Source organism: Rhinolophus sinicus, chromosome 4 (assembly GCF_057876585.1).
Source record: "Rhinolophus sinicus isolate RSI-liver-muscle chromosome 4, RSI-T2T, whole genome shotgun sequence".
NCBI classification, from domain to species: domain Eukaryota; kingdom Metazoa; phylum Chordata; class Mammalia; order Chiroptera; family Rhinolophidae; genus Rhinolophus; species Rhinolophus sinicus.
In genome coordinates this window covers 93,100,515-93,124,288 of record NC_142504.1, presented here as the reverse complement: position 1 = coordinate 93,124,288, position 23,774 = coordinate 93,100,515, and the positions used below count along the sequence as shown (strand labels likewise).

The window sequence follows — 23,774 nt, the reverse complement described above, 5'->3', positions numbered from 1 at the left end:
GGCACAATGGATGTGTTGCATCACTTGCAAAAACTACTAAGTGGATGTTTGTAACTTCAAATGATCACAACTGAGTTCCAATGAAATGTAGAATTTTAAGTGTGGGATTAATGTTACGCAAATTTATACACAGCTAGAGACTCAGCAGCACTGATCCTGAGAGGGATGCCTACTTGACATAATGTAAACTTAAATAATGAGAATCAATTCTTAAGAAATAAAGCTGTCTTATTTTGTTGGTATTATCATTTTTGAAGAATGTTGGCTTTTATTTTTATCCAATTCAGGCAAGAAAGGTAATTCAGCATAATAAATGTCACTGCATACATACTGGAAAAGGCTAATCTAATTAATAATTAAGGTCAAATTCATTTCCTCACATTTGTACAACTAACATCAAGTTTTTCTGTCAATTTCCAAATGCTACTGTATTTTCAATTTTAGATATGTTCAACAAAATCAGGACAAACTGAAAGAGGGGAAGTACTTTGTGACTTTACTTTAGTTCAGTAATTGAGTCTTACAGAAAACCACAAATTCCCACAGCCGTTGTTTAACAGGCTGGTTCTCAGTCACAACACCAGAAAACACATTTATCAGCCCAACTGTGACAAGTAATCTTCACTAAGGCTATCTGTCACAAAAGACAAGTGACAAGAAAGTCTATTTCCATTAGATTCAATACACTGGCCCAGCAATCTTTACACTAAGTGGAAATATGACAGGGTAGGTACACAGGCATTAATTTATGGGCAATTTTCAAGAAGCAGTAGAAAGGGGTCGAGAACCTTTTCAAAAATACTTGAAATTCTTCTAATTTCTATTCTGTTATTATTTCATCTATTATCAAAGCTGTCTTTCAAAAGATCCTTCACATCTCCAATGTTCAAAAGTACCACCTCCATTAGCATGCTTTTGCAATATAAACTCCATATAGGCAGGAAATATTGCTTTTAATGAAATCACATATAGTATAAAATGTAAAATATAATTTTATTAAAAAGTATCCATGACAAAATTTCACTCACCTACATTTCCCTTTCTTTTTAACAGTGTTTCTAATGAATTAAAAAAACGTTAGTCTATCTTTCTACCTTCTTTTTTTCCCTAGGGAATATGATTTACAAAATAAAAAACTGAAATAAGTTAACATTTCCTACCCTTTTGCTGAAGGAAAGGGAGACAAGCTTAAGGGAAAAAATATAAACTTGAAAAATATAATAAAAGTGATATAAATTAACTATACAAACCCTATACCTCCATTATGAAAACATCCTTCAAATAATAATTTATATTTATATTTAAAAATCACTTGTGACAGCTTTAGCAAACAACACTAAAATTTAAATGTAATTTAAAAGTGCTGTTTCTAATAAATATACTGCGTATAAGCTTAGCTATCGGATAGAAGAAATATTATTCTACTATGCCATGTATCAAAAGTCTGTCCTCATTCACACTGATTTTAAGCATTTGTCTAAGCATTTCTAAAATAATTGAAGGTATCTGATTTATGTGGTTTTGAACTATGCATAGAATTATTTCTGTAGCACTTAAATGAAGACCCTTCAACAAGCATTTAAGGCACAGGTGTTATTCCAATAGGTACACGTCAAACATATTTTACTTTTTTCACACAATGAGCAGACCAGAAGAAATCCAGAACTGGGTATGTGTTATTACTCAGCCTACTATTAACATAATTTTCTTAATTCTGCATATATTATATAAATAAATGCAGATCTGTAAAGTCTTTCACACGCATACTTATGTTAGGGTCACATACACAATTCCAACACATTATATATACCCTCAAACAACAAACAAATCCTTAACATTTAACAAGTTACCATTTAAAAATGATTCCTTTTTTACTTTTCAAATGAATTCTAATTGTTAATAAAGCTATTGCTTTAATGTCCTACGTGCCAATTTGCAGAACGATTAATCAAAAAGTTTTTGATCTCTTGCCTATTTATTGAATTCTGTAAGCCAAAACTGCATTACATGAATGATCGGCTTTTGTAATCTTGTTGTAGCTATATGATTTGATTTGTGCATACATAAACAGCTGCTGCTAACAGCTGTCTACTGCCATCTTGCAACCAAATAATTCATCTCAGTAGGAACAACAGTAATTTTTGTTAATGGTTCCCCTCCCCTATACTTTAGAGACCATAAACAATTCCAAGACAAATACCTTTTCATAATAAACAATACCATATTCCTTATCATCACACTTGACACATCGAAACTCAACCATCAAGTACATGAAATTAGAACTTCGTTTTTCACTCTAAAAAAAAAAAAAAAAAAGAGGTTTTTTGTTTTGTTTTGTTTTTAAAGAAAAGTGATCATTTTTAACACTCTTTTAAAGAATCAGTATATATTGTTATTCCCACTTCAGTAATACATGGATCTATAAAGTACAACTTAAAATTTAACCAATTTTTATTTCAGTATTATAAATGAAATTGTTCCATGTAGCACTACTATTTTATTACATATAGCCCTGCTGTTTAGCTTGTAGTTCCCACTATTCACTTATAACTCCCTCCTGAAACTTAATAACACTGTTGCTTTATTCAGCAGTTTGGATTTTATTACATAAAATTTTGACAGTATTTTGTATGCATTTGTATGTGAACTATTTTGTTTCCAAAGTAAAGATTGTTTTTGTACTTCTAACAATTTTAAGCAAAGAACAGCTCATCCTTAAACCATATGATTAATCTAACTATAGCAATTACTAAAAGTACAACAAAAATCAAAAGTAAAACAAAGCATGTTAGTAAGGACTGAGGTCAATTATTTTCAACACATATAATCTTTACAAGTTTTTCACAATTTATAAATGGTCTTAAGATGACTTGCAGTCATTTGTAAATTTTTATCAATAAACTTTAAGTATACTGGGAAATGGTTACTTCTTCCTGAACATAAAAAAATGATGACTCTGTGTATCAATTTGTCCTCTTAAAAAAGCACAAATACTATGTTAATAATGAAGTCTAAAAGGATAATTAGTCTTGACCCCAAACAGTTTTTAAAATAGCTTTAAATCTATATGTATACAATCATAAAAGGCTAAAAAGGTCATTTAAATTGTTCAGCTTTATGAAGCATATTATATAGTCTATTATGGTAATGGTCTCTGTCTTTTAAAGAGGAGGGTGGGGAGAATGGGAAAGGCTGGACAAAGTGAGCCCTAACATTACCTTTTCTACCCTAGGGATACCTAAACTGAAGAATAGAAAAATATGGGTAAGCATTTTGATTAAACTAGTTTTAGAGGGTGATTATTATAAAAATTCAAAAGAGTAAACTTTTCTTCCAGTTTAAATATATGAGAATGCACTATAAATAATTTTGTAAAAGGTGCCCAGTATTCACACTGAATATAAAAGTTGTTAAATACCACTAATTTCTTTTTAAAAAAAAAAGAATAATGCTAGCATACAACTTTTACAAGTGTTTGTTGTAAAACTAAACATTTCTCTCTCTTTCCACCTCCTGAAAACTTTTCAGAGAACACTGATCTGTGAAAGTCACTATAAGCTAGGCATATCACAAAACTAGTATTTCTCTTTCCAGATGTGATTAATATAATTGTTACTTCTGCTTTCTAGATACCAAATGTTAGGCCAAATACCTAGTGTTTCAGTACAGGTATAGAAAAAAAGAAAAAAAATGTGTTGTAACTTTTGGAAAGAGTTTCGTTCAAGCATCTTTTACACATATTCTACACCAATACATAAGATCAAGAAATAAACTACTTGAACCATATAACTTTATTAAAAGTTCAGAGTCCTATATGTAGTACATAAGACAAAAAGTATCTTAACTAGGGAAAGGACTTGCTAAAGATGATTTAAGGTCACTGAAGAGGTAGCACTGTACTGAATCTGAGCTGCCAGAGTTAGAACACGCAAGTGAGCCATCAAACTTATACGGGCTTCACTTACATGATATTTAGTACACTTATATCCACTACCTACTTCATGGTTGGACATAACATTAAAATATACGAAAGGCAGCTATCCCAAGTTTTCTACTTATTAATATAGAACTCCCAACTACATGTTACCCCAATAATCCCACATTTGTCAGATACCTGGCAATGAATAATTCTTCTTAAAAAAATGTTGATTTAAATATCTGGAGAAAATAGTTTGAAATAAAAAAGAGAAATACAACCCACCTCATTTATCATTTCAATTTCTCTAAATGTCAATCTGTCCAGCCAATCTACTTTCACCATGTGTCCTTGTCGATGGGCTTTGGTGAGCTGTAGAACAAATATAATGGAGAAAATGTTAACGTACATCTCACAGAAAGAAAGATAAAAAATAGTAATGCTCATCCTTTCAACACCATAATGGAAGTGATGGCTAGTGTAAAACAGAGACTAGGAATAAAGAAATAAAACTGTCTTTGTTCACAGATGACATGATCACCTATGTAGAAAATATGAGAGAATGGACCAAAAAAAATTCCTGGAACTAATAAGCAATAATAACAAGGTTAACAGAATACAAGGTTAATATACAAAAGTCAGTTACTCTCCTACATACTAGCAATGAACAAGCGGAATTTGAAATTAAAGACACAGAGGTATGTAAATTATATCTCAATACAGCTGTTATTAAAAAGAAAAAAAAAGCAACATTTACATTAGCACCCCCAAAAATGAATCTGGTGAAAATCTAACAAAATCTATAAAAAAATCGATATGAGGAAAACTACAAACTCTGATGAACGAAATAAAAGAACTAAACAACAGCAGATATGGAGGGTGCCACAAAAATGTATACACATTTTAAGAAAGGAAAAAACTGTATTAACTGTAATACTCAATATATACCGATAACAAAAATGAATGTGACTTGTGTTTAGTTTTGGAAGAACCCCCATCTTCCCTTCCCAAGTAGCTGTACCATTTTGCCTTCACACCAGCAATGAACGAGAGTTGTTGTCCTATGTCCTATAACTGTACCATACCATCCAGGAATCACACTTCTTGGTATTTTCCTAAAGAAGCTGAAAAATAATGTCTACACAAAAACCTACACAGAAATGTTTATAGCAGCTTCATTTGTAATAGCCAAAACCTGGAAGCAACTAAGGTGTCCCTTAGTACTGAATGGATAAATAAACTGTGGTACTCACAACAGTATAATATTATTCAGCATTAAAATGAAATGGACTATCAAGCCATAAACAGACACTGAGGAAACTTAAATGCATATTACTAAGTGAAAGAAGCCTATCTGAATGACTGCTGTATGAATCCAGCTATATACATTCTGGAAAAGGTAAAACTGGAAAAGGTATAGAGACAATAAAAAGATAATTGGTTGCCCAGAATTGAGGGAAGTAGGGTTGAACAGGTGGAGCACAGGATTTTTTGGGCAATGAAACTACTCTGAATGATACTATAATGATGGATACCTGTCATTATACAATTGCCCAAGCCCATAGAATGTACAACTCTAATAGTGAACCCTGAGGTAAACTAGGGACTTTGGGTGACAATGATGTACCAGTAGGTTCATCAATTTTATTTTTTTTTTAGTTTCATCAGTTGTAACAAATATACCACTCTGGTGGGGAATGTTAATAATAGCTATGCATATATGGGGGCAGAAGGTATGCGGGAAAGCTCTATACCGTCTTCTTAAAATTGCTTTTGTCTCACCTTCACATTTGATATAGCCGGATACATAACAGAAACCATACACAACTATCAAGATAAGAAAGGCTTGGGCTAATGACTAATCATTATGTTTTGTTAAAGAAAAACAATTAAAAAAAAATTTTAAACGTCCACAATCTGAGATCTAAACATGCCAAAAAAGTCATTTTCACTTGTTTCGAATTCATGTTTGCCGCTAACATTACTTCCTACATAGAAAGTATATTCCTAGCTTCCCTATATGAATACTAAAGATGACTGTTCCCAAACTTACAAACAGCAACCAAAGAACGTATAGTCAGGACAGCAGTACCGTAAACTGATAAAGCCACTTTGGACGACAAGTTTAAATTATCATAGATACATTCACATTTGTGTATCATTATTTACAATAAAGAAAATTTAGACATAAAAGAATGTAAATGTCCATCTACAGTGGGAATCGTTGAGTAAACGATGGTACACACACTATGAAACGCTACAATCAACAAGAAAGGAAAACCAATATACCCCGATAGGGCAAGATCACTGCAATACTGCGAATGCAAAGCAACTGCATCAGGCTGTTTGCAAGCCTGCCTCCCGCACCGGACTCTTGAGATTGAGAGCAGAATTCCTAGATATTGCGCTGCTTGATTTAGTTTTATAATTTCTGCAGAACTGGAACGTTACCACTCAAAATGTCCCCTAGCCACCCGTGCTATTGATCTACTACTAGGTAACAAAGCACCCCAAACCTTAGCGCCTTAAAACATCCATTTTATGCTTTTTCAGGATTCGTGGGGAAGTCATCATTTTGAGGGACACCTGATGTTTTTTTTCTGTTGGTCTAACAGTTTCTGCTGAGGCTGTTGTCATTTGGTGGCTGGAGCTGGAATGTCCAAGAGTTTCACTCCCACTTCTAATGCCTTTATGGAAGAGGGTGGGCTCAGCTAGCAGACCTGGGTGGTGGGGCCTCTCTCTTCCTGCTTCTACTCCCAGGGCGGCTCCATCTCACAGTCTTTCAACACCGTCACTCCATCAGGGTAGCAAGACATCTTACATGGTGGCTCGCTGTTCCCAGAAGTGCAAAACCAGAAGCAATCAGGCTGTCTTAAGTGTTAGGCCTAAAACAAGCCGAGCATCACTTCGGCTGCATCACGTCGCTGAAAATGAGTCACAGGGCTAGTGCAGGTCCAATGCAGAATGGTACGAGTAGTGGGAGGCATGTTTCATGGAGGACCACCTTGGGAGACTAGCTAGCACAGCACTTCTTGGGAAGTCCAATCATATAACCAATTGCTCAATTACAAAAGAGCAGGGGGAGAGAATCTGGAGATGGCAGAGCTTGCTCCTGGCTGGACTTTAGGCAGCAGGGAAAAGCCTAGAATTAGCTTTCATAACTCCTAAATGATTGGCCACTGCTTTCCTGTCCAAAATAATCTACAATGCTCTGACTGACAGGCTACATTCCTGCTACCCTTTTCAGTTCTTTCAAACCACAAGAATTTTTACTTTTATGACTCAGTGTAGGAGAAATAATTAAATAATTGGATGAAAACATTTTACTAAAAATTTTGTAAAACTATAAAGCACTATGCAAATCGTTAGCAGCTATTGTAAAGGCCCCAAACCTATGTCATTTCTTCTCTCATAGGTGTTGTTAACAATGTAGAAAGACTTGGGTATTTTTCTCCAGTCTAAAGCCACTTCTAGTTCTCTCCAAGCTGGGAACTTCTATAGATAATGAAGACCAACAATGAACTTTAACAATTTGTATTTCATTTTGTGTCTGAAATGCCAGTGACCTATATCTTTCAAAAGAGAAAATCTGCATTCTGTTGAACAGCAGGGTAAAACTAGTACACTGTGTTTCAAATTGCGTGTGAAGAAATCATCCTCACTAGGGTGCCCATCCTAGGAAAAAGATGGGTCAAGAAATCAGTGCATTCTTTCTTTGTAAGGAATACAAGTTTCTACAGAATTCACAGGAAGTCATACAGCGCTCAGAGGAAAAGCCCACTGTCACAAACAGCATAATTACTGGACTTGAACTTCTCCCAGAATTAAACAGCAAGGGGTTTTAAAAGCTATTTAAGTAAAGAGAATCTGTAAGAATGAAATAACAAGATGTTGAGGAAACTGCTTGGGGACTAATCATGTATGATCAGGTTTAATGGGAGGACAGAAATATGTGCTTAAGGAGGATGTCTCAGAACTATAGGTGTTCAATACAAGTACCAAGGACAGAACTAAAAGTAGGCCAACTTGCTGCATTGGATATAGACTAAGAACAGCAGGGAAAATGAATGTCAAACCAGATCGTGGTGTCGGGAATAGACAGACTTCCACGATCACTTCTCAGAGTTCCTTGCTCTATATTCGAATCTGCCCCAGTAGACTATAAGCTCCTTGAGAGCTGGAGCTGCGAGTGGTTAAGAGAACCTAGCACTTACTCACTGAAGAATGTTTTTATTTATTGAAAGGCCTTCCACAGTGGAAGGGTGACAGCACTGAAATTAAATGTTTGTATACTTTGGAATTCAGCTCAAGAGCTTTGGGGAGTCAATGTAAGGCAAGGGGGAAGGAGTGACATTTCAAAAGGAAGCTGGAGAAGAGAATGATTCAGGCCCTTGGTCCCTTTTCCATAGTATTTATATACTGGAGTATTTCTCTATATTGAGCTTCATTTTATTGTACTTTAACAGATTGAAAGCAAGACCCTCCACCAGCAAAAAGATTACAACTTGCTTCACTGTGGTGGTCAGGAACCAAGCCTGCAGTATCTCCCAGGTATGCCTGAATTTTCAGCATAAATACATACATACCACTTGATTGCTGTTGGTAAGTTTCAAACTTCTGTCAGGTCCTCTGCTCTGGAGATAATCACAGAATGTGAAGAGAAGCAAGTTCCCTGCCCTCCAAGAACTTAAAGATAGGAATGGGTGAGCCGTTCTTACAGTAAATGCCTGTATGTGTAACTACAAATTGAAACAGTGACATGAAAGTAATGAACAGGGTGCTGTGACAGAAAATAACGAGGGTCTTGAGAAGGCCTCTCAGGTAGATTTAAGCAGAAACTTGAAGGATAAGGGGTCAGCTAAACAAGAGGATGAAATCTTCCAGCAGAGGAAACAGCTTGTTTGTCAGCATAGTGGTGACCTTGGTGTTCCCAGGCATTAAACAGAGATGGTAGTTCTCAGTAACTATTTAACTGAAAATAAATCAAGTTCTCTTCAAGGTGGAGAGTAGGAATATCTTTACATGCATATATGCTTATTGGGAATCAGCTTTCTTGAGGTCATCATGATTTACATTTTTCTAGACATTACATTTAAAAAGCCTGAAAGGGAAAAGGAAAGAGTAAGAAGGACTGAAAAACAATGTTTATCTATTTCAAGTCTGCCCACAAATCTGTAGAGGTAAATGGAGAGACAGACAGATGGACAGACTCAAAAGAAAACTGGAAAGATGATTTCTGCTTTACACATTTTCCCTAGCCAGTTTCTTCCATGTTCACATACCTAATTTTTCTTTACAAAAGACACCAATGAACACGTATTTATCAAACGATACTATATACATGGCCCAAGTTCACAGATGCTATGAAACGTGGGTCAGTTTTGTTTGCTTACTAAAAGGTGGCATAATTGCTTAAGGAGTTTAATAGCTCGCTTTGAAAACGAGATGAACACATAAGACAGAATATAATAGAATAAAAATAAAAGCAATGATGTATACTAAATTTTGATCCTGATTTTCAGTACCCACATATACTTGTGAGGATGTCTAATAACTTGGAAATATAGCATATGAGCAAATCAAATAAGCCATCTAAAAACAACTCAAAAGCAAAATCCTCACTTTTTATTGTCAAGCAAATAGAAAAATCTAAAGTTGCTAACGGCTTTACATAAGCACAAAATTGCAAACACTTTGAATATCCAACCACAGTACATTACTGAAATGAATTATGGCACATCCATACTACGCAAAATCCTGAAGTCTGTACAAGTCATGTTATACAAGTACACCTTGTTATACAAATACACCTCACTTAACACCATTGATAGGTTCTGTAACTTTAAGTAAAACAACACGTAACAAAACCAATTTCACCACAGGCTAATAGATACAAACAAGAGTTAAGTTTCTAAAGCATGTCATCATTATAAGGAAATGATGTCATTTGAGGATCTGCTGTATCTTAAATGACTTGAAACAAATTTGAGATGCCATTAAGTGTAAAAGCAGAATTCAATTAAACACACACACACACTATGATCCCAATTTAAAAATAACTACATATACATTCATACAGAACATATGATTTACTGAAAGCACATCAACTAAAATATTAATGATAATTATTTCTGAGAAGGGGGTCAGAGGTGATTTTTATGGTCTTTGCGCTTTAACAATCTTCTATTACTGCAAAAGATGCATATTATCTTTGTAATAAGGAAAAATGTTATTTAAAAACTAAAACTTTTTCAAATTGTAGAAAAATATCTCTCTTGAGAAAACCACTAAAGGTCAGCATTTATTAGGATATGATAAATAGTTATTTTACCTCATGATAAAAACTCAAAGAATAATAACGTATTTGATTAATGATACCATCTGAAATGAAAACCAGGCAGAACATAATTGTACTCTCAAATTATTTCTTCCAAGGGCCTTTCAACTAGGTCCAACTAAAGAACCATATAAATTGAATGATGCTACCATTTTTCAATATGTGGCTAATAAAAATTCCTATAATATAGAAATTTATAGGCTTTAGGTATCAAATAACCTTACTTATGTCAAAAATACAACTTTAACAGAAGAGCTGCACAAAAATTGATTCCCCCCACCAAAAGTAGTTATATAATAGGTGATGCTTGGTCCACTGGGTTCCCAAAACACCGAAAATAAGACCTACCCCAAAAATAAGCCCCAGTTAAGATCGTCAGTCAGATGGATGCATTTAGTACATTATCACGATGTTCCAGAAGATGACATGACTGTATTTGAATAAACGTAGATTGTTGTACATGAAAAAATAAGACATCCCCTGAAAACATGCTCTAATGCATCGTTCGGAGCAAAAATTAATATGAGACCCAGTCTTATTTTAGGGGAAACACGGTAGATACACATATACTTTCATAGAGAATCTAAGGGGGAAAAAATGACAAAGCTGTATTTTTTTTTTCATTTTTTTCTCTGCCACTTGAAAAACAAACAATCAAAAAATCCAGCCTTCTCTATCACCAGATAGAAAACTTAGATTCACAAATCCTATTTAAATGTTCAAAATTTCACTCTTGAAGCATTTATAGGAATATTGGCCAACAAAAGTGCATGGTACTACTATATGCAAGAATATATTTTTTCCAGCATGATTTTACAGGGTTGTGTTTATTCAACTACCTCAAACATATCTTGTTCCTCTAAATTCCCTCAAGGTGAAGGCCGTAATGTAACCTTTTCAACCCTAACACTTTCCTCAGCCTAGACTAGAAACTGAGCTGAATTAATAAATACTCATTGAACAGAATTCCATTATTAGTCAGCCAGTCCATTTGCATAATGCACTATAGTTCACTTATAAATTTTTATTATTAAAAAGTATAATTCTTCAATAAACATAAGACAATAAGTCTCATCTGTACCGAATTAAATACAAGCAATGCAGTAATTTATAATTCAAGACAAAATGTAATTGTATGTAAGAATTCATTTGAACTACTGAGAGTAAAAAAGGAGTTGTGTGTATATGTTAGAGAATTTGCATACACGCCTATGTATTTAATTCTTTGGAAGCATAGGAGTTACTTCTATCTTCCTGATTAATGAAGTCTTAGCCACAAATCTTCAATTTTACTTTGAAACTCTACATGTAAATCTTATTCAGGAAGAGTGGCATTTGCCTCATAAAAGTTTCATTCAGCTAAAGTTCTCAAAGATTAATCTCGTCTTAAAACCACATTACTTCTATTTTTCCTGGCAGAAATTATAGTTGTAAAGACAGACAATAGATTTACAGGACATAAACCAATATTCTTTTTAGAGTTCAATCTTACCCTCACGAAACAAATTTAGTCTACTTGCTACCACTGATTTCAAGACAAATCCAAAAGTTTTGACAGTCTTAGAAAACAGTTAGCAAACCAAAATGACTGATAAAAGGAAGATTCTACTATGTATCATTAGGAATAAATTTCTAAGAGATTCTCAAACCCTCCTTTTATGACACAAAAGAATGGCAACACATAATCAATTCAAATAAGCTATGTTTATATAAGTTACACATATTATTTATACAAAAACCTGTAGCTAAGAGGTATTTTCGATGATGTCAATGTTGTCACTGAACAAGTTTCATAGCCTCGAAAATTTCAGCAGCTGTCATCATAATCTGTTATTACTGTCATTTACAAAACATGTGAGGAAGGAAATAGAACAAAATGAGACTACTCTGCCCAACTCAAATTTTATAGCCAGGATTCTGGGTTTTTTTTCCTTTTTAAAGCTACAAATGTCTCCATTAATACGTTTGATCACTGTTTTCCTTTCTCTAAAACATAGGCATTTAAAAAACAAGATTTAAAATTTTTTTTTCCTTGTCAGTCAAGTATATCATTATAGACAAAATATATAAATGGGGCACTCACATTTTTCGAGAACATGAAATTATTTCTACTGTACTCATTACTATATATATGGTCAAGTCACAATGGCTTGTTTTACTTTGTAGATAACATGTAAATGTAACAGAGATATATACAGACAAAACCTTGTATGCACTTTCCATGTCCATTTACTTAATGTGGGTTACATAATTATGAGTACCAGCTTCACATTCCTAAATTGCTCTAATTGGTCTAATGCTATACTGCATATACTGTTCCATAACTAATAGTTCATAAATCTGGTTGGAAAATAGAAAACTAAAGATTATCAAGCTACCTCAGTTATGACCTAAATCATTATCACTATGGAAAAAAAAGCACTTTCTTTATGCAAAGAGACCTAATCAAGTACAGATGTTACAAAGAATACCAACTTCCCAAGAAAACCCCTAACATAAAATCAACTCAAAGTATCTCTAGTTTAGTGTTATATTCTGAAAACAGTAAATTACATAATTACAATGAGGAGGAAAAACATTAATAGGTCCTACTAAATAATTTATCCAATTAAATTAGTTTTACTAACAATGTTAGTTTATTCATGAAAATGATTTCAGTCCAGCTAACCATATTTTATCAATGAAAAAATATCCACAAATACAGAAATAATTGGTTATTCAATGAGCCACCATAAGAGCTATAAATCAAAGGTTTTGACTGCTAGTCTCTGCCCAGTTATAATGTATCTCATTACTATTTAAATCTTCAACCAGTTTTGATAGTTCTATTAATTTTAAAAGCATAAAGGTCATGCCTCCATTTTTCAAAACATATCCTTGGATAATCCCATGTTCCTCATTTCTCTGAAATCTAACTACAAAAATACCATTACATGCATACAGGTTTTAAAATACACATAAATCATTAATTTGATAATCTATTCTAGGATTTATAACAAAAAGTGATGTCCAGTTTATAACAAAACTCATTTCTTAAATCACAAAAACCAAAACATTTGCCGATCTTATTTCCCAATAAGTCTCTTCCGTTCTCTAGTTTTGTCTAACATCAAAAGCAGATAAGTAAATAATGTTGAGTTTACTTTCTAGTTTCAATAATGTAGAAAACAAAGACAAACTGATAATCCTCCCACAACAAACAGCTAAAAATGCAAAATAACAGTAAAATAGGTATAACAATTTAGAAAAGTAACCTCTGTAAAGGATGAATTTGCAATCTAAAATTATAATCCAATAAAAGCTAAAGTCAATAACCATAATAAAAACTGGAATATATGCACCAGAAATGCAGATAATAGAAAATTTGAAATAAAATATTTCCAAATAAAATAATATAAAAATATAAAAAATAAATCAAAGAATCAAAACACAAAGAAAAGAACAGGATGTTATTACTATAGGTATACACAGAGAATGCCAAAAAAATGTATACACATTTTAAGAAAGGAAAAACTATTAAAATTGTAATACTCAATATATACTAATAATAAAAGATGAAAACAAGTCACATTTGACTTCTGCAATTACAAGAGATACTCAAAGTGGTTACCATCAGTGTCCAGACACTTCTGATTACGGTGAACTATTGCAGCGTTGAGTAAAATGTCCACTTGCATATATTTTTTTGGCACCTTCGGTAGTAAGCCTTGAATTTATATGTCCAGCCCAAACCACCTCTTGTGACTCACAGTTTCTCTTGGGCTGAATTCACCGAGTCTCTCTTTTAGATTCTCAAATTGTTAAAATATCATGCCTTTCCTCCAAACATGTTGAGAACCGTTTTCTTACAGTCCAAGACTCATCTCTAACTTGGTTCATTATTTCATTCCTCGATTATAATTGCAATCCAAAAGTATAATGTGACAACTTTAGTTTTTTTTCCAAAGTTCCTGTTACTCCCCTTTCACCAACTTGTTCCTTCACATAGGTTATAATTAGTCCTGGAATAGTCATGTCTTTTTTTCCTCAACCTTCTGAAAAATTATCCTATGATTAAGCAATAATTTGACGAAAGCTTGGGCTAAATAAATGAGACTTCACTGCTAACTTTCTAGGTGAAAGTTTTTTTTTTTGTTTTTTGGGGGTTTTTTTGCGATCACACAAAGAAACTATCAGTCACTTCTCTACAGCTCTAAAATGTTTCTACAAGTTTATCAGCATCTGTTCTTTTTATCTTTTATCCTTAGTAAAGGGGTCTCACATGTGTCTGTACCCTGAAGTTCCTGTATTTTGTTTCTTTGAACAATATATATCCTGTTTGCAGTCGTCTTTCCTTTCCTCCTTAACCTTAGTTCTTTGAGGTCTATGGGAGAAAGAAATCTTAAGAGCATTTTTGTTTTACTGCTTTTAATTTATGCATTGGCTACACCAATTGAAGCCATAAGTATTGTTTGTAACTGGAGTCCATTCACAGCACAAATACGTAATGGATACTCACCACAGGTTAGTCACTGCTCACTAAGGTACTGGGCACCATCTTTCATGCCATACCTGAGGACCCACAGGTGTATGTACATTGTTTTCATATTCCCTCTGCCGCTTCTCCTATTTTCAATTTTAATCTTCTTGATAAGAACAACACCATGCAAAGTCTTCACAATCCTTAAATCTTAAACACACCACTGATACTTATCTTTGGAAAGACATTTATAGAAAGAATTTAAAAACCTGATTTTAAGTCCTGGTTCTATAACTTAGTAAACATGAAACCTTAAATAAAACACTTAACTTCTCTAAGTTTCCATCTTTTCATAAGTTTAAAAATAATGTATGTATCATGAGTTTGTGTCGAGGCCCAGGGCAGGCCACCCCAAAATACCCCACAACGACATGTCAATTACTTTGAATGAAAAGTTACTTGATGGCATCCAGTCCAAGAAGGGAATGTGGACCCTCCCTTGTCTCCTTGAATCAGAAAAGTAAATCTCCCCTGTGAAAGGTGGTCTCCTTGCTCCAGGGGTGATAAGAGAGAGAGACACCTTAAAAGCTAGAGTTAAGGAATCCAGGGCCAAAAACTTCATATAAACAAACCCTGTTACTCCTTCACTAACTTACTATGCAAGCTCAAACTTTGTTTAGGGTCCTTACTAATGAGTACCCAAACCTACAGTGCCTTTGTCCTCTTCTTTCTCCACAAATTTATTGTTTGTCTAAAAAGTATAAAAAACTGGCTGGTTCATCGTTTCAGAGAACATCATCTATCATCTCTCATGCACACATATTTACTTGTTTTTTTCCCTGTTAATCTGGTCTTGTGCTAGTTTTATTATTGATAGAACTAAAGAAGGGGAGAGGGGGGAATTTCCCCCTCCCCAACATATATTACAAGTCCAATTATTACATTTGTTAGAATCAAATAAAAGCAAATAAGAGAAAGTAATAACAACAGCTAACATTTATTAGCGCTTAGTATTGCCATGCAATATACTAAATCCTTTAAATACTTTATTTCACTTATATTTAGTCTTCATGGTAACTCAGAAAAGGAGATATAACTATTATTCCTATTTTACAGATGAGCATTCCATGGCTTAGTAAAGGTTGAGGAGCTCATCTAAGATTACATTTAAACCATAGACACAACAGAATCTGAATGAAAAACGGTCTCCAAAGCCATGATTTAACCATGTCTCCATTTCATTTCTCAATCTATGCTAAAGGATTTTATAGATATTAAAGCACTTTATACATGCAATGTGATTATCATTATACTTATTATTTTGTCTCATAATGGCCCTAACAATGGCAGCATCAACCTCTTCATATACTTTGTTGCCAACATTTAGAAGTGTGCCTTCGACATAGCAGGTGACGGGTGGTGGAGATAAAGAGGACTTGCCCACATACTTAAAATAAAAATCTGGGTGAGTTACTCTAATTAATGCCTCAATACAAGTACCCATTGAATGCAATGCATTCAATTGCAAAGTATTTTCTTTCAAGGGCAAATGTTTCAGCAGGTCAAATAGTACTATAAAATAATTTAAAATCTAGAGCCTCAATCCCACCTCAAAAAATTATGTGACCAGAAAATATCTTGTTACCTTAACCTCAATTTTAAAGGATTGTTTTGTGCTCATGACAATTTGGCAGTTTGATGCAATGTAGCCAGTAGTCACGTAATCCTGCAACTAGAAAGATAACGTCAAAAAGCCCTTTTAAAATTTCCCCCAAACCGCAGTGGGCAGGCATCTTTGTGAAGCATGTAAATGTCTAACTATTACATTTTGTACACCTGAAACAAATTTTCAAAAAAATGCAAAAAAAAAAAAAAAAATTAAAACATTAAAAATAATAATAAAGTGATTTAAAAAAATTTTCTCCCAAACGAAGAGAAATATCTCTCAAAACTTTCTCTCCTTCAGGCTGGTTCCTTCATGGCTCACTAAGAAATCAACAATCTCCTGAAGACTAATTTAATTTCCAAGGTGCCTTGAAAAATGGCATCCTGGGTAGCAGACACAAGTAATATGATTACCAGAAAGACAGTAACATGGTTACTCATCCATTACAAATTAGTGAACGGGCACTGTAGGCCAATGCTGTCCAACCGAACTTCTGGCAATAATGAAAATATTCCACATCTGCACTGTCCAGTAAGTAGCCACTAGCCGCATGCAGTTGTTGAGCACTTAAAATGTGATTATGGTAACTAATAGAGCAACTAAATTTTTAATTTAATTGTCACATGTGAATTGCGGCTATTACCTTAAACAGTACAGCTCTAGATTATAAATAACCCTTTGAATTGACTGACAGGAACCTAGTCACAAGATACTACGTCGTTATTTCTGGATGAACTAGAAAAAGCCAGTGCCTACTGTTATAAACCTGAGGTCTGGACCCTGGACCACAGTGACCCTGTACAGGCAATCTGAGAGCAGCCTGAAACATCCCCACATCTTCCCACAGCTTCACTGCACCAAGGCTCACAACATCCCCCAGCCTCTCTGTGTCACTCAGACCACAAAACATTTTTCATCTAGTCCTTACTTTCTCTTTCTCGCCTCTTAATCAAATTGACAGAAAGGAAAGCACATTCCAAAGGCATCCAGCAGAGATGCTAAAATGAAAAAGAGACAGTTGAGAAGCATGGTTTTGCACTAACCTTTCATGTCTAAAGACGTGGATTCAAATATAAATCAAACACTAAAGCTGGGCAGTCACATCCAAAACCCCAGGTGGATATGCATTCTAGTCATAAAACTTACGGGATGACAAGCTGAAAAACAGAGCAGATGGAAACAATGGGCAAATCTGCTCAAGGCCACAATCATATAAAGGCCGGAACATGGGCAATGCAAGTATAAGAGACGCTCCAGAAGTCTGGCCTTTGATTACTTTCACAAACCAATGCAAACAGAAAGATACAATAATAGTAAAAATTCATTAGGGAACTCTAGGGATGGGAAAGAGAGGGGGGAGGAAGGAGTATATATTACTACATGTATGTCTTCCTGTTCCCTACTAAGTCTAAGAAATCCAGTTACATAAAATAAGAACTAAACTGGAGACTAGTCAGTTTTGTTTCCTTTTCTCACACTACATAGTTTTCCCCAAAAAAAACCACTCACGTTCACAAAATGATGTAAAATCATTAGAGAGGTTAATTCCACTAAAATTCTTCTGAAAGAGTTTGATTTTTTTGTAAACTGTTAAACCTAGAAATAAGGCTTTTAAACTGCATTTATTCACATTGCAGTTATAATTCAACTTTCATCGCTAAGCAGTAAGTCAGAATAAGAACATTTAGTCCAGCCTGAGTTTGAGGTTCTTTGCTTAACAATTATCTGACGCCATCTTTTCACAGGCCATTTAAATAATAGTTCATCTTCATTTCACAGTCCTCTTGTCCCATTATCCCTAGGCAGCCAAGACTAACGCATTTCTATAACTGAATAAACTTTCTAACATTGCAGTTTGAAAACTGTCGCTATGCCATTTATTTAGGCTCATGGGTACAATGCATGGTAACTCTGCTTTCCTATTATTAAGATTTATGTACACCTTTTTACTCTTGAGCCAACTGCCCTCTCAACAATTAGAAACAATCACAGTAAATTCACTGGCTGGAAAATCAAAGTGCAACAACAGGATATAAACCATTCAGTTCTAAGCACGTGAACCTCATCTATTTGAATACTCATTTCTTTTCTTATAAAGGGAGTGTGAAAATTATACGTATTACATCTAAACTTTCTGTTCCTTTTGTATGAAAACAGAAACATGAGCATACACATTCTTGCGCAGTTTTTAAAAGTGCATTGTACCAAAAACAATTTCAAAATGTTTTAAGGAAGGGAATGATAATGTAACTGAATGAGCTTTTTAATGTGGAACCAGAAAAATGAGAGGTGGGGGAGAGGGAAGAAGAGTGATAGGGAAGCAGGAAGAAAGAGAGCTATTGTGTCACAATTTTAAAAACAAAACAAATACTAAGTATAATTTTAAATTCAAAACATAGCAAGTATCAAAGTATACTCTTTCCCTGCTAAGTTTAGAAGTTAGGACCATAACAAATATCAAAGTATCAAAGGGACTTATACTCAGGAATCCAGTCTGAAACTTTAAGAAGCAAGCACTAATCAAACAACAAAAATAAAATCTAACAGCACAGCCACGTCACTCACATTGGGCAGGCCCTGACTAAATCTTGAGGCACGTATGTTGTAGAAGAAAAGAAATGACATGGACACAACACATTCACAATTGCAAACTGATGACCACATGTTTATTCTCTACTAAGGTGATAACTATAAAATCCAGGTAAATAAATAATCCCAATTTTCTGCTATTTCAGTACTTTTAGAACACAGACTATGAACAGCTGCATATACACAGAACCTCAGAAATCATTCCTTCTAAACTTCTGATTTTAGAGGCTCAGAAATTATTTTCCCTGAGCTGGTAGGATGGCAGATCTCTGACTCACTAGTGTTCTTCCCACCGTAAATTGCTTCCAAGTGCTCAACCTTCCAATGTCATCAAACCTAAGACATTTTGAACCACTTTCTTCAATAGCAGCAGGGATGCAACAGGTTCTGAAACCTCCTCAAAGCACATACCAACTTCTGTATAGAGGAGAATGAAACATATTAGCCCAAAGTGCCAAGAAATAAAAAGAGCTTCTTTCAAAGAGGGAGCAGTTCCTTCAACAATGCTACAAACATGATGCATTTTTACCCTTAAGAAAAGTAATTACTGGTTTTAATTGTTTCTATTTAGTTCCTGGGGAACATGAGTTAACACTAATGCAAGCTGTCACAGCACAGCAAGCTCTGAAGTCTCAAAAAGTACAATTAATTCTATTAAGGGCAAAGAACTTTGAAAAGAGCTCATCTCCAATTAGCATCATAAAGACTGTAAGATGCTTATTCTCATTAATTTTTATTCCTATTTTAAAGATTTAGAAACCAATGCATAAAGACTTACTTGAAAATTGTTAACCACTCTGGGTAATACAGACAATATATAAAATTTTAATAACTACTTCTTGAAAAAGGAGGACCCAACTTGCCATACGCTATCATATGAAGAATTTAGACTATCGATGATTGTTACCAATTAACAAAAATGCTAAGGAGGCTTCTTTCCAACACCTCATTTAGTTCTGCATATGCTTAAATCATCGGTTCTGGAATTGCAAATGTGCACTGATACCCCATACAATTCTTTCAGGGGTTATTCTTTCAATATTAAAAGTTGGTCATTATTAAGTCACATCTTTTTCTTCTACCATAAAAATCAAAAGATAACAACGAGAAATGTATGCTATAACACTGTGCTACATTAAAAAGCCAGAAGTCCCATTCAAACAAATTCCAATGCTGCATATACTGCTGTTTGAAGAATGTCAGAGCCAATTCTTATAAAAGTTGTTTTTGAATCTCCCATCGAAAATAATTGGAAAAAAATTGAGAACATATGAACAGAAGCTTATATAATTCATTTAATGAAAACCAAAGTGGATGAATTTTACAACTATACAGCTTTGTATTTCTTGACTCTATCCTTCCCCCTCAAATTTAGTGTTCTATCCCTAATGTGAATCATAATACCGTTCTCGACACAGCAATTTAAGAGCATTTGCTTCTTCAACACATGCTATGTCCCTCTTGCATGTGAGATTTAACCGTTTCTGACCTACAGGCTATAAATGAGCTCAATCTGATGAAATTTCCATTAACTATTCAAGGTTTATAAAAGTCCCAGAGTAGTTTAAATGAAAGTTCATCACTAAGATAAACTCTTGAAGAGAAGGCAGACACATGAAAAGCCTGAGAACGTTCGTAATATCACATGAAAGAATGTAAACAAAATCTCAGAATGAGTGGTTGTGAAAATTAAATTTATTTATTTAATGATAGAGGAGGGAAGCTGACAATAGTGATTTGGTTACAAAGCCTGTTAGGAAGACATGACATCATTTCTGCATAAAAGAGCTATGCGAAAAGACACAGAAGGGATTTGGCAGCAAAAATTTTATGTTGAAGCACAAAGCCTAGCCAACGCAAATACTTAATCTTTTATCATTAAGATTTTTACCACACATAGGTTGAGGTAAGAAGCTGTAAAACGCCTGGCATCAAACCTTCTCCAGACATTAAAGAGTCATATGTACTAACAAGATTGCAAAGGAAAATCACATGTAAGAATGAAAAGAAAGTCTCTTAAGAAAAGAATTGTAAACGGATCTTTAAACAGTATCCAGCATAGTGCTGTATGAACAGATACTGACAAAATAAGTTATACTGTTCTGATTTAAGCACAGAATTGACCTTAGCTTTTGTATTTCTAAATGAAAACACTTCATTAAACAATTTTGAAAACGGGTGGAAGTGGAATGAGGGCAATTTAGACTAGCTAACAGTACATGGAATCTTCACTTCCCAACAACGATAAGAATCTCTAGCATGTAACACTGGCATCTTTAACACTAAGTCAGCAAAAAAGGTAGGCGGTCCTCTTGGAAATATCACCAAAAGCTCCACATTTTCAAATCTGATGGCATTACAGACACAAAAGGCCATGTAATATATGATTCCATTTACAGGAAATGTCGAAAATAAGAAAAGACACAAAGATAGAAAATAAATTAGTAGTTGCCAGGGGCTGGAGGGAGGAGGAAACGGGGAATAACTACTAATGGATACATGGTTACTTTTTTGTGTGAAATGTTCTAAAATTAAATAGTGGTGATGACTGCACAACTCTTTGAATTTACTAAAAACTAATGCACTCCACACTTTCCAAGGGTGAATTTTATTTCAATAAGACTACCATTAAAAATTAAATTCAAATTAAAAAATAATCTGACAGAATTCATAATGTTCATTTACAACACAACAGACATCATTCAGAGCCTTCCACCTGTTCCAATAGCTTCTTTTTTACCTTGGCAAGACGGCTCATCTGATCTTCTGAGAGAGTACTGCTTGTTCTGCCAGGCGTTTTGGTGGGTTCTGATCCATCTGCTTCTACATTAGGCCAGACTTTCAAGTCATGCATCCCCTGGCGAAACATGCTAGGCAAAAAGAGAATGTTCAGGGTAGAAGTAAATGAATGCAGTTCATTATAAGAAATTTTAGATCCCTTAAACAGAGAGAATTCCACACTAGGAAATGCATGTCTCGCTTGCCAAGCTTTAAGCCTCCAGTGGCTTGTAAAGTAATTAACTAAGCAACTAAAATCCACGTAACACTGTTTTCACATGCCATTTTTTTCTCCTACAAGCAGTTAGAACCTTTAGAGAGAGATTCTAAAGGTAGACTAGAAGGAGAGAACAATCACTAACGGACCATACATCCTTCATCTCTTCAGTGGAAATCTTAGAAATAACAGAGATCAAATTCCTACCCAATGAAAGAACGTCAATTTACAAAACTGTCTACTCGAAGTGACAATTCAGCATAGTAGACTGTACAGTTAGACTACCTAGGGATTGAATCCCAGCTGTGTCATCTATTACCTACATGACCTTGGGCAAATTACTTAACTTCTCTGTGCCTCAGTTTCCTCATCCATAAAATGGGATAATAAAGAGTACCTGTATCTCACAGGGCTGTTAGTAAAATGAAATAAATCAGTGCAAAGCAAATAAAAAGTACTTAGAATAGTACCCGCCACATAATAAGCATTCAATAAATGTTAACTGTTATTATCATTTTCACTAGGTACACATTGATTTTTCTCTTCTATAACAGCAATGTCTAAAAGGGAATACAATAGTAGATCCACATAAGAAAAAAATACCCATGTCTACAAACCAGAAATTAAGCACTTAGTCAGAACTCAACCTGAGCCTGGCGATCCTTCTTTAAAGTGAAACACCATATGAACTTTGATCGTCATGGCTCCTTCGAAAAGGTACCAAGGAGATCTAGAATAAAGGTTGAACAAACTCATGAAAGAGCTTTAGCCAACTATGTCTTTTAAATAAGCTACTGTCAAGCTTCTGAGTTCGTTTTTGTTTTTGTCTTTTTTATGGGGGGGGAGGTTAAAAATAAAGATAGTCTTCTGTTAATGTGTTCTCTCTTCTGTATTGGAACACCCTCCCTGCTCACCGGATCTGGCCCCCAATGACTTCTTTCTTTACCCGAAGATAAAGGAAATATTGAAAGGAAGACATATTGATGACATTCAGGACATCAAGGGTAATACGACCACAGCTCTGATGGCCATTCCCGAAAAAGAGTTCCAAAATTGCTTTGAAGGGTGGACTAGGCACTGGCGTCAGTGCATAGCTTCCCAAGGGGAGTACTTCCAAGGTGACTGTAGTGATATTCAGCAATGAGGTATGTAGTGCTTTTGCTAGGATGAGTTCATGAACTTAATTGTCTGACCTCATACTGATACACCTTTTTCCATCTTTAAAAACACTGACTTAACTGTAAGTGTTTTACATAAATTTTTAAAAATCATTATTAGCATGTTCCGACTAATGGAAAATTTCTTCAGAGATTTTCCTGGAGTAGATAATAGAGGATTTTCACTGAACATTCTGCAATGTATGTAAGTAATGAGGCCATAAACATTTAGATTGGGAACTGTAAAGGATAGCTACAAGCTCGTGAGCACAATAAGATTAAAGACCGTATCTGTTGTAAGGTCTCCAAGGTTGCCAATAAACAGGTAATATCCAGCAACCACATCTGCGAAAGCTTACCTTATAGGGCCAATATAAGATGCACTGACTAGTTGCGAAGAATCAAAATTCTCAATATTCACCATATTAAAGATTTTGTTTTAAAGTTACATTTAAAAAAAAGTTCATTTTCTTTCCCTTTCAACTGAGATACGGATTCAACATGGAGCAGACCTGCTTGGTCTCTAAGAAACTGAGCACAATGAAGTATTTATTAACATCACTTTAAATGAATATCCTTAAATGTACCTTCAGAAACACGAGCAGGTCTTCCCTTCCCTTTCCCCAACCCCCTACACCCCAGTGACTCCTCTGAC

At 34.5% G+C, this 23,774-nt stretch overlaps 1 protein-coding gene across 3 annotated transcripts in view; it reads right to left on the bottom strand.

Moving 5' to 3' along the window:
* PIK3C3 (phosphatidylinositol 3-kinase catalytic subunit type 3) overlaps nucleotides 1–23,774 on the bottom strand; it is a 131,155-nt gene that overhangs the window by 93,190 nt on the left and 14,191 nt on the right. For all 3 annotated transcript variants that reach the window (XM_019751746.3, XM_088797972.1, XM_088797973.1), the window contains exons 4-6: nucleotides 21,708–21,837; nucleotides 4,202–4,288; nucleotides 2,201–2,296 (exon numbers count right to left, since the gene is read on the bottom strand). In XM_019751746.3, coding sequence (XP_019607305.2) covers nucleotides 2,201–2,296; nucleotides 4,202–4,288; nucleotides 21,708–21,837 — 313 coding nt within the window. The remainder of the gene's footprint in view (nucleotides 1–2,200; nucleotides 2,297–4,201; nucleotides 4,289–21,707; nucleotides 21,838–23,774) is intronic.